General features: G+C 33.7%; 1 protein-coding gene and 1 long non-coding RNA gene across 2 annotated transcripts; both read right to left on the reverse strand.

Annotated features, from left to right (window-relative positions):
• Positions 1-4,691: 4,691 nt before the first annotated feature.
• LOC135142534 (protein takeout-like) lies at positions 4,692-5,594 on the reverse strand. The gene is made up of 4 exons (XM_064074251.1): positions 5,537-5,594; positions 5,250-5,490; positions 5,068-5,201; positions 4,692-5,011 (listed from the first exon to the last, which is right to left on the reverse strand). Exons 1-4 carry the CDS (start codon positions 5,592-5,594, stop codon positions 4,713-4,715), a joined length of 732 nt encoding a protein of 243 aa, XP_063930321.1. The 3' UTR covers positions 4,692-4,712.
• A 649-nt stretch (positions 5,595-6,243) lies between these two features.
• Positions 6,244-6,651, reverse strand: LOC135142543 (uncharacterized). The gene is made up of 3 exons (XR_010282561.1): positions 6,558-6,651; positions 6,374-6,507; positions 6,244-6,322 (listed from the first exon to the last, which is right to left on the reverse strand). It is a non-coding gene; the product is annotated as an uncharacterized LOC135142543 (long non-coding RNA).
• Positions 6,652-14,446: the final 7,795 nt, after the last annotated feature.

A 14,446-nucleotide genomic window follows, 5' to 3' on the forward strand; every position in this document is an offset into this window, starting at 1 on the left:
AAAAAAGTTCAATTCTACATATTTTAAAAACTTATTTATACACTATCGCTCTCGTTCCAAAGTACTAATCAAGAAAGCCTATCAACGCTATATTGTTGAACTTGAAACCTCATTTACTAACGATCCTCGCAAACTCTGGACTTATATTCAACTGCGAAAAGGCTCCTCACGTATACCAGGACTCATGAAACATAACGGCATTGAATTTTCCACTCCTTCTTCAATTGTGAATGCCTTTGCATCATTTTTTAGTAGTGTTTTTATTCATTCAGATGTAGATCATTTTAATTTTGATCTTCCTTTTAATGACTACAATACTAATATATTCATTTCATCCATTTCCGAAGAAGAGATTGTAACTGCTCTAAAGAGATGCAAGGATAGTTTCACTCAAGGCATTGATAATATTCCCAGCTTCATTCTTAAAGATTATGCTTACGTCTTTGCTAAACCCCTGCATCGTATCTTCAACTTGATTCTGAAAACTTCAACCTTCCCAAACATCTGGAAAACTGCCTGTGTTTCACCAGTTTTTAAAAAAGGCCATTTGAACAATATAGAGAATTATCGTCCAATTTCTCTCCTTTGTTGCTTCTCTAAAATGTTCGAATCTATACTTTATAAACACATCTATGGCTCTGCTAAAAATCTTATATCTAGTTCTCAACATGGATTTATGGAAAAAAAATCTACAGTTACCAATTTAGCATGTTTTAGTCAATTCACCACAGAAGTAATCAATAACCGAGGTCAGGTCGACGTTGTCTATACAGATTTCCAAAAGGCATTTGACCACATTGACCACTTCATTCTATTAGCTAAACTGAAACGTTACAGGTTCTCTGACGCATTATGTTCTTTGTTTAAGTCATATCTTGTAAATAGGAATCAGTGTGTAAAATATAAAGAGCACCTATCTGATGCTTATGTACCAACTTCTGCGATCCCTCAAGGGTGAAATCTTGGGCCACTTCTTTTTTTACATTTTATTAACGATATTACTGAGGTCATTGCATCCAACAAAGAACTTTTCGCCAATGATTTAAAAATTTATCGTAGCATTACTTACAACAAGATTTGGCTAATATAATGATCTGGTGCACGAAAAACCGACTTCTTCTTAATATTTCCAAATGTTTCATTGTTTCTTTTTGTTGCAAGATTCATACATTACTTTTTGATTACATTTTAAACGACATTTTACTTGTACGGAAATCGGAAATTAGAGAACTTGGCATTATTTTTGATGAGAAATTCACATTTAGACAGCATTTACAAGACATTACGGCAAAAGCATTTAGGATTTATGGCTTTATATATAGAAATTGTAAAAATTTTCGTTCTACATTGGCGTTAAATGCCCTTTATTGTTCGCTAATTAGAAGTAGATTAGAATATGGTGTATTAATCTGGTTCCCAATACCTATATAATATTTACATTACCATGTTAGAACCTATTCAACGCAAATTTTTTAAATATTTAGTATTTTTAATAGATGGCATTTATCCTCAACAAAGGCAAGGGTGTGATCATAATATGTTGCTACTTAAGTTTAATTATAATTCTTTAAATACTCGTCGAATTATTAATGTAATCCAGTTTTTAATTAAGATTTTTTTATTGTCACACGCCAAAATCCAATGTTTTAAAAAGATCTCCCATTTTCATTATGTGTAATATGTTCAATTTATATGTCACAGATTGTGATATTAATTTCGACTCTATGAAGCGGTTTTATGACGCTATTGTAAATTCAGTAGGTATATAACCATCATATTAGAAAATGTATTATTTTTATATTTTTTATTTTTAAAATTTTTAATTTATAAGTAATTAATATGGTATTTTCTTGTATTATATTTGTTCATGAATGCACGCATTTTGTTATACTTTTATTTTTAAATTTTCCTGTAATTGGATCTGTAAGACTTGTTGGAAATAAAGGTTATTATTATTATTATTATCGTTATTAAGACCCACCACTGACCCGGAAATGACCGGCATTCAGGCAAGACTTCTATCATTACGGATACTAAGACCAAGTAATGATATGCATTGATTAGATTAACAAAACAACTTTCGAGATTCTAGAATTACAGCATACAAATTAGTCTGCTATTATTCTCTAATCTCACCCCATCCCCAAAAGTCTAGCGTAACTACCGATCATTTATCCGCGCATCACTTGGAAAGTGACCTACACTACTCTGACCTACTGGTGCTAATCTAATCTGACTGACATGATCAGACTGTTCGAGAAACTTACGAACAATATGACATGTTCCTAACAAAACAGCTTTTTGAATTATGACAATTATTGAATCATTCAAATGCAAAGACTTTAAATTCTCAACTAAACTATTTGGGACTACACCTACATTAGAGATAACTAAGGGTAGAATTGAATTTTTTTTAAAATTCAACATGGATTTCATTTCTGTCGATAATTGTAGATATTTTGTAATTTTGGTGTGGTATGTTTGAATAATGTTGTGTTAGGAATAGCAATGTCAATGAGAATGGCTTCGTTCGTGTGTTGTTTGATAATTATGATGTCTGGTCTGTTAGCTAAAATGTTTAAGTCTGTAAGTATTGTGCGATTCCAGTATAATTTGTATTTGTTATTTTCAAGGAACGGAGATGGAATGTAAGTGTAATAGGGTGTCGTATCTTTGATTAAGTTCATAAGTGTTGCTAATTCTTTGTGAATGATTTTGGCTGCGTTGTCGTGTCTAGCTTTGTAGTCAGTTTGTGCCAGGATGCTGCACGAGGAGATTATGTGCTGGATCGTTTCAGGTTTTGCTTTGCAGAGGCGACAGCAGTCGTTTCTTATATTCGGATCTTTGATGATGTATTTTCTGTAATTCTTGGTATTGATTACTTGGTTTTGAATAGCAAACACAAATCCTTCTGTTTCGGCATACAAACTTGATTTTTTTAACCAAATTAATGACATCTTCTTTTTGCCATGAGTTTCTTCTAAGTCTGTAGAATTTTCCATGTAGTTGTTTTTGTTTTAGCCCACTTATTATTTTGTCTATTGTGTGGGGGGTGTGGATTTCTTCGGTGTTCGACAGATTTAAGGGTGTGTGGTTCAAATCTGCCCTTGTGATGGTGCGATACATTTCATTTCTGTCTGCTCGTTTCAAGAACTACTTCTTCAGATCTGAGATTTGTCTCTGATATAAGTTTTCTAGGTTCTGGAAACCCCTTCCTCCATTCTGTCTTGGTAATGAGAATCTTTCAATGGACGATTTGGGATGTTGCATTCTATACTGTGTGAAGATTTTCCTTGTTGCGATGTTTAAATTTTCAAGATTAGTTTTGGACCATTTAATGACTCCAAAAGAATATGTTAGCAGTGGAACGCAGAATGTATTTACTGCTTTCATTAAATTTTTTCCATTTAACTGTGTCTTCAATATTAATTTTAATCTCGCTAGGTCTTTCAACTGTGTTTTCGTTTTGGTATGATTGATGTGGGAGGATTGACAGAAACCCAGATATTTGTATGTATCATTTCGTTCTTGGGCTTCGATTATTTCGTTATTCTGGGTTATATGTGCTACTTGGTGTTGGAGGCCTTTTCTGATTGCTTGGGTCTTACATTTCTCAATACCAAAACACATACCAATATCACCGGAATCAGTCAGATTTAATAGGTTTGTTAACTGATTTTGTGTACTTGCATATATTTTTATGTCATCTATATACAGCAAGTGACTTATTCTGTTTTCTCTTTGTTTGTTAATTCTTATATTGAATCCATAATTGCAGCTGTTCAGGATATCGGAGAGGGGATTTATTGCTAAGCAGAACCATAACGGGCTAAGAGAATCGCCTTGAAAAATTCCTCTTCGGATCATTATTGGATCTGACTGAATTTTTTGTTCATTTAAGGTTATTTGGAGGGTGGTCTTCCAAAATTCCATGGAACATTTGAGAAAAGTGCAGATTTTAGTATCAATTTTGTATAATTCCAGAATTTTGCATAGCCAGGAATGAGGGACAGAATCGTAAGCTTTCTTATAATCAATAAAAGCAGTATATATGTTTTGGTTTTCTTTTCTAGCTTGTTCACAAATGATGGAATGTATGATTAATTGCTCTTTGCAACCAAAGGATCCTTTAATACATCCTTTCTGTTTTTCATTAATGATGTCAGAGTTAAAACAGTGTTGATAGATTTTTTGTGCAATGCATGAGGTTAATGTTTTATAGATTGTCGGTAAACATGTGATAGGTCTGTATTTTGATGGATTTTTTGTGTCGTTATCTTTAGGTTTTAGGTATGTTACACCATAACATAAGAATATTGGAAAGGAGGATGAGTCAAGAAGGAACTGATTTAAGTGATGTAGTAAATGAATATGTACACAATTTAATTTTTTTATCCAAATCAGAAAATCTTGGAGGCCATATTACTGGGTAACTGAAGAACATTTCTAGTAACCATTGATCCTTTAATCGATGTTCCAGGCTTCTAATTACTCAAATGGAAATGATTACACTATTCAGACTAATGTTTCTTTACAAATGTTGCAAAATAATTATTACAGTCGTCCTTTAAGTTAATAATGTTTATTAATCGATCGATTTACACCAGAAAAACGTATATTATTATTTTTTGATTTATTAAAGAAAACATGCTATATCAACAATTCTAAAATATTGATAAAATTGCCTAAATTGGAAAAGACAAATAATGCAGTCATCCAAAAAGTTCCGAAACAGGTACTCTATTAAAGAAATTAGAAAAAACACTGTTGAAGATTTTGTTGTAAGCTTCTTCGTAGCCGCTCTTAACATCTGCGTAAAGATCTCTCCAGTTGTCGTTAAGAACCTTATTTATTTGCGTTCCTAATTGTTCATCACCGTTGAACAAATTATCAAGTTTGTAATGAACGGAGTTAGGTTGCATCAAAAGCTCGCTTCTTGTTATTTTAAAGTATTTTTCGCCATTTTTGACATACTCTTCAAAATGACAAGTGTAGTTACAAACCATTTCATCTTCAAAAAAAAAAAATATATATATATATATATAAACTCCAGATACAAATACTCACCAAGAATTATAAGTCCAGGCCCGTGTCCACTCAAGGGAAAAACTAAAATCTTTCCCCCCACATCATAAGTAAAATTCAACACTAATTCAGGAATCGTGAAATGAGTAGCTATTATCTTGTTATCAAAATCCACACTGCAACCATCATTAATCACATGGCACCAATTCGCGAATCAAACTTACTCAAATGTCGAAAACTTTGTTTTAGTTAGTCCTGAAATTTTCAAGTCGGTGTAATTTTGGTCGAATTTTGTGGGACCACTTCCTGGTGGTATGAACATAAAGGGAATTTCCAGTGGTTCCAGGTTTATCAGACCAGCTGATGGGATCGCATGGTTGAGTTGGCTAACACAATTGTCGGCGGCTTTTACCAAACATTGGCGGAAGTCGCTTTTATTTCTGCTGCATTTTTGGAAAGTGGAAGCTAAAAATGGTTTTTGACTTTGGAGAAGGTAAAGAGAAGAACTTACGCAGGTGTGCCGAAGAGCAAACACCAACGACAAAGAAAAATATTATTAACGATTGCATTTTTACTGAATGTTTGTTCTCGTTAGATGAGCTTGCTTTTATAAAGGAAAACCTGTTTTGATTTTTCTGAAACATGTTTATTGTAGACTTTGTTTGAATTTTTTTTGCGATGTTTGCACGTATATGGTGTCTTTGTACAGTATTTTAATTGCGGGGTTAAAGGTTAAACTGTGTTTTCTGATCGTGAACACGACATAGAATTTCCATTTAAAGAAAATAACAGCTTAATTCGTTTAGCATCATTGTTTTGTTTTACCGATTATTATAATTAGTCATCTAGGACAATGACAATGTAAACTTTAATTAATGTCCTTGCTATCTTATAATTATATCTAGCGAACAAAATAATTTGTAATTTGTAATTTTAAACAATTTATTAAAAGTCATCACAATATTTGTTTTAATAAAATTGCACTTCCACGAATCCTTTTCCTCACCCAAAAATTTCAGAAGCAGGTACTTTTTTCAACCAATTAGAAAAAACACCGGTGAAAATTTGGTTGAAAGCTTCTTCGTAACCACTCTTAACATCTGCAAAAACCTCCTTCCAATTCTCGTTAAAAACATCGTTTATTTGACTAATCTTTCATCACCGTTGAACAGATTATCAAGTTTGTAATGAATCAAGCTTGGTTGCATCAAAAGATCACTTCGTGTTACTCTGTAGTGTTTTTCGCCATTTTTCTCATATTCTTCAAAGTGACAACTGTAGTTAGAAAGCAAATTACCTTCAAAAAACAAAAATATAGAAACGACTCCACATGTAAATAAATACCTACTCAGAATGATAAGTCCAGGCCCGTGTCCAGTCAACGGAAAAGCTAAAATATGTCCCCCCACGTCATAAGTAAAATTCAACACCAATTCAGGATTCGTGAAGTCAAAAGCGATCACTTTCTTGTCAAAATCCACACTACAACCACCATTAATCACCCTTTGTTCCAACTGGTTAAGCAAACTTACTCAAATCTCCAAAACTGTATTTTGGTCACTCCGGAAAGCCTCAGGTTCGTGTAATTTTGATAGAATTGTGCGGGACCACCTCCTGGTGCCACTGACAAAAATGGAATTTTCAGAGGTTCGAAATTGATCAAACCAACTGACGGAATCGAATGGTTGAGCTGACTAATGGCGTTTTCGACTGCTTTTGGCAAGCACTGATTGAAGTCGCTTTTATGTCTGTCACATTTTTGGAAAGTGGAAGCTAAAGACGGTTTTTGACTTTCGAGAATTTAAAGAAAAAGGACTTACGAAGGTGAGTTGAAGAACAAACGGTGAGAAGCAAGGATAATATTATTAGCGATTGCATTTTAAGTGAATGCTTTGCTCTCTTTGGATCATCATGCATTTATAAAGAAAAACCTGTATTGGATTTTTCTGAAACCAGTTTGTTAGTGGATGCATTTATATAAGTAGTATTTTAATTGCAGGGTTAAAAGGTTAACCCGTATTGTGTGATGACAAACACGACACTAGAATTTCCATTTAATGGTGACTGATAACGCTTAATTCATTTAGCAAACTTGTTTTGTTTTATTGATTATTAGAAATCGAAGTTCGTACCTTGGTGGAATAGTGTAATTATAATCTGGCAGTTGCCGTCAAGCAACTGAGAAGTCAACCCATTTCGTCGCTTCTTTGAAAAATAAAAAAAAATATTTTGAAAACTGTTATTTTTTGTAACTTCTATACATGAAAACAAAAATAGATGAAAATACACTTGTTTATATTTCTCATGGGTACAGAAGTTGATGAGACAAGGCCAATGTATTGTAAGAATTATATTGGTTGCGTCATGAATTAATTTCTTCAGAATACAAGAGATCACTATATCTTATAAATAGTTATACTCTGGTGGAATATTTACACGCGAATCAAAATTGGTGTCATAAAAACGACACTTACACCTTGTCAACAATGCCACATAAATCATTAACTTAAATGATGTTTGAAAATAAAACCGGTCTATTACATTACCGTATATTATGCCATTATAAAATTTACATACTAATAACACTATTTAGGTAACATTGAAGTGCAATTTTATTACTGTTGATTCCATGCATAGGAAATGAAAATTTATGACATTTTATTTTTGGAGAATTAATTGAATAAAGAGATATCGGTTTAATATCATTATTATAATTCTTATTAAATAAACACGTTTGTATTTTCACATTTTCGGAAAAATGGGGTACTCGTTTTTAATGTGATCAATAAAAAATATGAATGCAGTGATGAATCACAAGTAAAAACACGTCATATTTTGCACATTTTGGTCAGATTTATTCGGCAAAATTTTGAGATAACGTCATCAATTTTTTGGAGGGGATAAGCAAATATATTTTGATTAAAAATTTATAACGCTTATTATAACTTTAAAACATCTGCATTCGATTTTACAGATTCAAAATTAAATTGTAAAATGTTGTTTTATCATTTTTTTTTTCTTCAAAAATCTGGATGTTTCGACTAAAAATTCAACACGGAGTCATAAACTACATGTGTACGACTATATTATTTTATACAATTTAAAACCCACTACTATAGTAAGTGTTTATTTTTTTACCCTACGGGCTTAAAAGATTCTTGACACTACAATTTTTTTCCTAGTTAACAAAAACCAAATAACTTATTTTTTTTCCTTTACCCCATCCCCCCTTGCCCCAGCCTTACTCTTGTCCTCTCCACTTCTTTCATCCATTCCACCCCTCTTCCGTCTTCATTCAATATCTCTGTCACACTCTCCTCTCTTTCTTTGCTCTCCTCACAGTCATGCAGCATGTGCTCTATCGTTTCTCGCCCTTCTCCACACATCCTACACATTCTCTCACCTTCGCTTACCCAAAACTTATTATTTCTTTCTTCATTTCCACACCTAAATCTCGCAATTATTTTTTTTTCTTTCGTGCTTTCTCTGTCTAGGTACTTTGGTATTGTTTCTGTTATTATCTTTCTATAGTCTGCATTGTACCTAAATTTACTTACACTCGCTCTTCTCTCTTGTTTATCTATGTCTCTGTCACGCATATACAACTCTTTTCTTATACTCACCCCCATTTCTCTCTTTCTCTCTATTTCCATCCATGCGTATCCCAGTCTTTCATAATATCCTTGTCTACCCTTGTGATGTTCTTTCCCTGCTTTCTTTTTTTTTTCCTTCTAGCATTCATATAATATCCTACATTCCTCTCTTTCTTTCAACCTTTCATCATACTTTACAGCTCTTTTCCCAGTGTATACTCTTAGTTTCTCTCGTTTACATTCTTCTCTTACTATATAGCCTGGCGTCTCTTTCCGTAGCCCTAACATCCACCTCAAATATTTTTCTTGTACTGCTTCAATCTCTGCATATTTCTTCCATCCCCATATCTCCACTCCATACATTAATACACTCCTAACTAAACTATCAAACATTTTCATCCTTCTTCTTACGTCATGTCCAAATATTCTCTCACCTATACTCCACACCATTCCCATTTTCTGCATTGCTTTCACCCTTCTTTCTCTTATGTGTGCTTTTACCGTGTTAGTTGTTGTAAACTTAAGTCCTAAATATTTAAACTCCTTTACTGTGTCTATGATTCGATTTTCCCAACGCCACACTTTTTCCTCCCCTTTTCTCCCTTTTTTTCTAAACACCATCATTTTTGTTTTTTCTACATTTACCTCCAGTTTCTTTCTTTTAAAGTATCTTTGCAGATTTCTTTTCATCTCATTCATTCCACATTCATCCTTCGCCAATATTACCAAATCATCTGCAAATGCCAAACACCATACCTTTTCTCTCCCCACCACAATTCCTCCCGCTAACCCCTCTAAACATTTCCCCGATATCGCTTATGTAACAAGCAAACAGACTGGGACTTAATGGGCATCCTTGTCTCAATCCTTTCGTCGTCCAAAACATTTCACTTTCTATTCCTCCCACTCTCACACTAGTCACGATCTCTCTATAAATCTCTCTTGCTGTTACAATTAACTTTTCACTCAGTCCTCTTCTTTCCATGCATTCCCACAAACACTCTCTGTCCACCGTATCAAACGCGGCTTTTAGGTCTACAAACAGTGCATATACCCGACCTCCTTCATTTAGCAACTTTTTTTCTATTACATCATGCAGGATATATACATTGTTCATAACCCCTCAACCTCTTCTAAATCCCGCTTGACTTTCCGGTAATATAGTCTTTTCGTTCATCTCTGTCACCAACCTTTCATTTAACACCATTGCGTACAGTTTATATGCCGTATTTAGGAGAGTTATTCCCCGATAATTCTCTACTTTTTCTTTACTACCCTTTTTATTAATTGGGCATATTTGTCCTACTCGGCATTCCCTGGGAAAACCTTTACCCGTCCACACATCATTCATTAACTCGCTCAATCTTTCAATCATCCCATCCGTCCCAAATATCCACACTTCGTTTACCAACCCATCCCTCCCCGGTGCTTTTCCTCTTTTCAGTCTTCCTACTTGTTTTCCTACTTCCTCTACTCGAATCTCCGCCTTCCTTTCTCTACCACTAATCCCGGTTTTACTATCTTGCACTACAATTCTCTCTTCCTTTCCATTCAACAGTTCCATAAAATGTTTCTTCCACTGTATTATAAGTATGTCTTCACTAATCGTGATTTTGTTCTCCCGTTCTTTATTTATATACTGCATGCCTTTTGCTCAGTTCTTATGGCTTTAATTTTTTCTTCTTCTTCTTGCTGTATCTCTTCTTTATTTTCTTTGCATTGTTTTCTATAATTATTTTTTGCTTGCCGGTACTCTTCTTTTATACCTTTCCCCTTTTTCCACCTTTGTAGATATTTCCTTGCTTCTATTTTTAAATCTCTGCATCTGCTATCCCACCATCTGTTTCTCTTTTCTGAATTTCTCGTTACAATTTCTTTTCTTATGGCTGCTTTTTCAATTTCTCTTTTTAATTCTTCCATTTTATTTTCAGTTCCTTTTTCTTTAAATTCCACTTCCAACATTTTTTTTAATAATGCTCAATTCCTTTTTCATTCCATACCCATATCTTCTTCTCTTTTCCTACTTCATTCCTTAAGCATGCGCTCCCTCTACTTATGGCCCTCACTTTTACTTCTAGTGGCATGTGATCGGAGTCCACTCTTTCTCCTATCTTAAGTGTTTCTATCTCTTCTTCTGCTGATTCGTTTACTATTACGTAATCTATTACCGATTTCCCTCTTTTACCTATCCAGATAAATTCCCCCTCCTCGTCCCCTTCCTTCACTCCATTCAAGACTTCCCAACCTCTTTCTTCAATTAATTCCCATAGCAATTTTTCGTCTTTGTTTTCTACTCTATCTTTCGATTTTCGTGTGTTTTCCCCTTTTTCTTCCCTGCTTTTGTTCCCTATTCTGGCATTAAAGTCCCCTCCTAACAGTAGAAATTCTTCTTCAGACTCTTCGATTTTTTCTAGTATTTCTTGTTTCGTATTTCTCATTCCTCTACTATATATTGTGCAGATTCTCCATCTTTTTTTATTTACAGTCAGTTTTCTTTCAACTATGCCTTCCATTTCTATTTCCCCCTCTTCTATTTCTTTTATATCTTTCTTCACTCCTATTATGATTCCACCTTTTGCTCTACCCTTGCCTTTTTCTTTTTTTGCCCCTTGCAATTTCCACTGAAATTCATTTGGCAACACGTCTTTCAGTTTGTTCCAGTCTCTCTCTAGTATCCATGTTTCTGTTAGTCCCACAAAATCAAAATTTTTTACGTAGTTCCAAAATAAATTATCTTTCTTTTTCAAACCCGCAATATTCCAAAAGAGTAATTTTAAACCACGTTTATCTTCCCCATTCTTCTTTCCCATTCCAATATTATGTATAAAATCTACATTCTTAAATCTAAAGTCTTTATTTGTCCCATCATTATTACCCCTCCCCTTTGTGTTTCTTTCTTGGGTTAGTGCTGACTTGATTTGAGAAATTTTCCTTTATTTTCATTCCATGTATACATTTTGTCCCTTACTTCCAGCTCCTTATATCCCACCCTTGTTGTGTATCCTTTTTTTCTTTCCTCTTTAGCTATCTCCCTAATTCCGTTTTGAATTTTTTGCTCTTGTACTGTCCAATCATTATCAATATATATTCTCTTTCCTCTCAGTTTATTTTTATTCTTCATCACCTCTTGTTTTTCCTCCCAAAGCGTCTTAACCAGTATTTTCTTGATTTCCTCTTTCCCTATAATTATTGTTTCCAACACTTTTACTTCTACCTCAATTTCTTTTTTCAAAAATTCCTCTACTTCTTTTGCATCTGTTTTTTTCCCTTATTTCCATACCCGCAATTATGAAATTGTTTCTTCTTTCTTGCCTCTCTTTTTTTTTCCAACTTCTGCTCTAAATTATTGATTCTTTCTTCGAAGCTTCTCTCCTTTTCTTTCCATTCTTCTCTTTCTCTTTCCAGTATTCCATTTATTGTCTGTAATTCTTTTTTTACCCCTCTATTTTCTTCTCTCAGTTGTTTCATTTCTTCTATTAGTTGCTTCATCATTTCCATCAACTGCTCTTGTCCTTCCTTTATTTGTTCTTTTTCTTCCATTTTCAATGTTTTTGTTTGCTCTTTGCGCGGCGAATCGTCTTCTCTCGTGCGGCGCACGCCTCTGCTGTCGCTTCCCTCACTCTCAGCTCTTTCTCGCCAGGCCGCAAAAACGTCACCAATCTTATCACTCTCAATCGTTGTCTGATTCGACATAACCTTGCTGTTTTTCTTGTCTCACCAGTTGCACTCGCGTTCTTTTTTTTACGAACTTAAGGGGTAACAAATGTGATTGCGTGATAGTAAAAGCAGCATCTCTTGTGCTGCTTTTACTATCACGCAATCACATTTGTTACCCCTGAAAGTCACTGTTTACTATGACTTTAGCTTCAGCTGTTGCTAACAATGTGCACTCGCTCGCTGCTCAATCAAGAAGACTAAAAACCCACTAACAACTATTTACAATTTTGAAGTAACGTGATCACATTATTGGTGGGAGTGATTAGACAAATATTGGATAGCGTTTTACCATCTACATGATATTAATAATATAAACACAAAATTTTACAACAATTGACCCAGCACTTTTAGAGAAAAAAATCCGGGACGGCAGACAGACGGACAGACAGACGGAAACGGGGACCTATTTCTTCGTACTGTAAAAGTAGATAGTCAGCCGACGGACACGATTACAATACTTTCTTTGTTTACGCTCGGGAAGTAAAAACGATAAATGAATAAATAAGGAAATGGATAAAACACGTAACAAGAAAAACAATGATAATGTAATACAGACGCAAAGGACGATCAAACAAATTATAATCAGTATGACAACTGGAAATATACGAAGTACAAAAGGAAAAGACGAAATTAAAAAAAAGGTAGAGGAAACGACAGAACAAATCCAAAAGGAACCGGAATGACAATAATACATAAAGACTATTAAAGGACATAATTAGAGAAGAGTATATAAAAAGAGAATATTAAAGACAAAAATAAAGATATTTGACAAAGAACACTGGACAATGATAATAGCTTATGGCGAAAACGAAAAACAACAAAAGAAATGAAAAATCTTGGAACAGAAGAAAAATCTAACGAATTCAAAACTAGCTTGATGGATGCTAAAAGAAAGAGATATGTAAATAGAAACATAACAAACAAAACAATAAGAGAAATAGAATTGCTTGCTTTATTATCGACCGCCCCTGAATTCTATTCAAATCTGTATCTTTTGTACAGATAGCGCGATAAATCTCGCCAGCTCAACTAGGAACCGCGCACTCCGCTTCTGCCATGCGTTTCGGTGTTATTTAACCTCAATTCCATTTTAAATGTTCAATTTCTATGAGTCTGATATTAACAACAACTGAACAAATGTTAGGGTTTCAAAAAGAACAATAAACAACATTTAAATTAGCCATAGAATCTTGTGAAATTTTAAACAGCAAATAATTCTTATGTGAGATTAAAATTGGACATCAGATAATTTATACGATGGAAACAGTCATCAACAAAACATTTACATAAAAAACAAACAAGCAAAGATGAAAACAACAGATCTGGTGCGAAATAAAACTTGTGCAGATAAATTACCTTAGGTTAAAACTGCAGAGCATGGAAATTTACGTTCAATTAAAATTATACAACAAAGAAAATTACTGACGTTAAAATTGTGAGATATATAAATATTGTATGAGGTGAAAAATTGCAAAGCTAACAAAATTTACATGAGATTAATATTTGCCATACTTTATCAACGATTCAAACAAAGAATTTAAATTAACTTTTAGAGTTTATCGTGAACTGGTTACCCCAACAAAACACATAATAAATAAACACAAAAAATATCCAGTCAGCGGTGCGAGGAAATGTCTCCGTGATATAATCAATCTTTAACGCTGCGAGGAAATATCTCGGTGACGTAATTAATCTTTAACTTTGCGAGTAAATGCCTCGGTGATGTAATTAATCTTTAACGTTGCAAGGAAATACTTCGATGATGTAATGATGATAATGACGCTAATAACGATGATAACTGCCTAAGGGAATAAATTATTTTAACCCTTGCCAGTTAGCGATATAATGAATTTTGTTAATTTTTAGTTAATGGCCTTGTAATACTCAAATATATATATAATGTAACACTTACGTATTAGCATTCAGAAACTTATTCATAATTAGACAAAGGGTGTTATCCTGACAAAGTGAATTTCATGAAATCTCGTAGTAAGTGTCTGTTAAATTGTGTTAGCACCAGTTAACGATTAAAATCCTAACCTGATCGGTGAATTTACAAACAATAAAACAAATTTACAGCACGTGAAGCGTCGGTCGAAAATTAGCACTTT

The sequence above is a fragment of the Zophobas morio genome, unplaced genomic scaffold, assembly GCF_036711695.1.
Source record: "Zophobas morio isolate AGI-343-1 ecotype UQ-CSIRO unplaced genomic scaffold, CSIRO_AGI_Zmor_V1 ptg000049l, whole genome shotgun sequence".
In the NCBI taxonomy this organism is placed as follows: domain Eukaryota; kingdom Metazoa; phylum Arthropoda; class Insecta; order Coleoptera; family Tenebrionidae; genus Zophobas; species Zophobas morio.

What these genes read in the sequence shown, in the direction of transcription:
- LOC135142534 (XM_064074251.1), bottom strand. Translation starts at nt 5,594, where the DNA reads ATGCAATCGTTAATAATATTTTTCTTTGTCGTTGGTGTTTGCTCTTCG. An exon ending in TTGCTCTTCGGCACACCTGC is followed by an intron (nt 5,491 to 5,536) that starts GTAAGTTCTTCT and finishes AACCATTTTTAG; the next exon opens with CTTCCACTTTCCAAAAATGC. An exon ending in GCCTGGACTTATAATTCTTG is followed by an intron (nt 5,012 to 5,067) that starts GTGAGTATTTGT and finishes TTTTTTTTGAAG; the next exon opens with ATGAAATGGTTTGTAACTAC.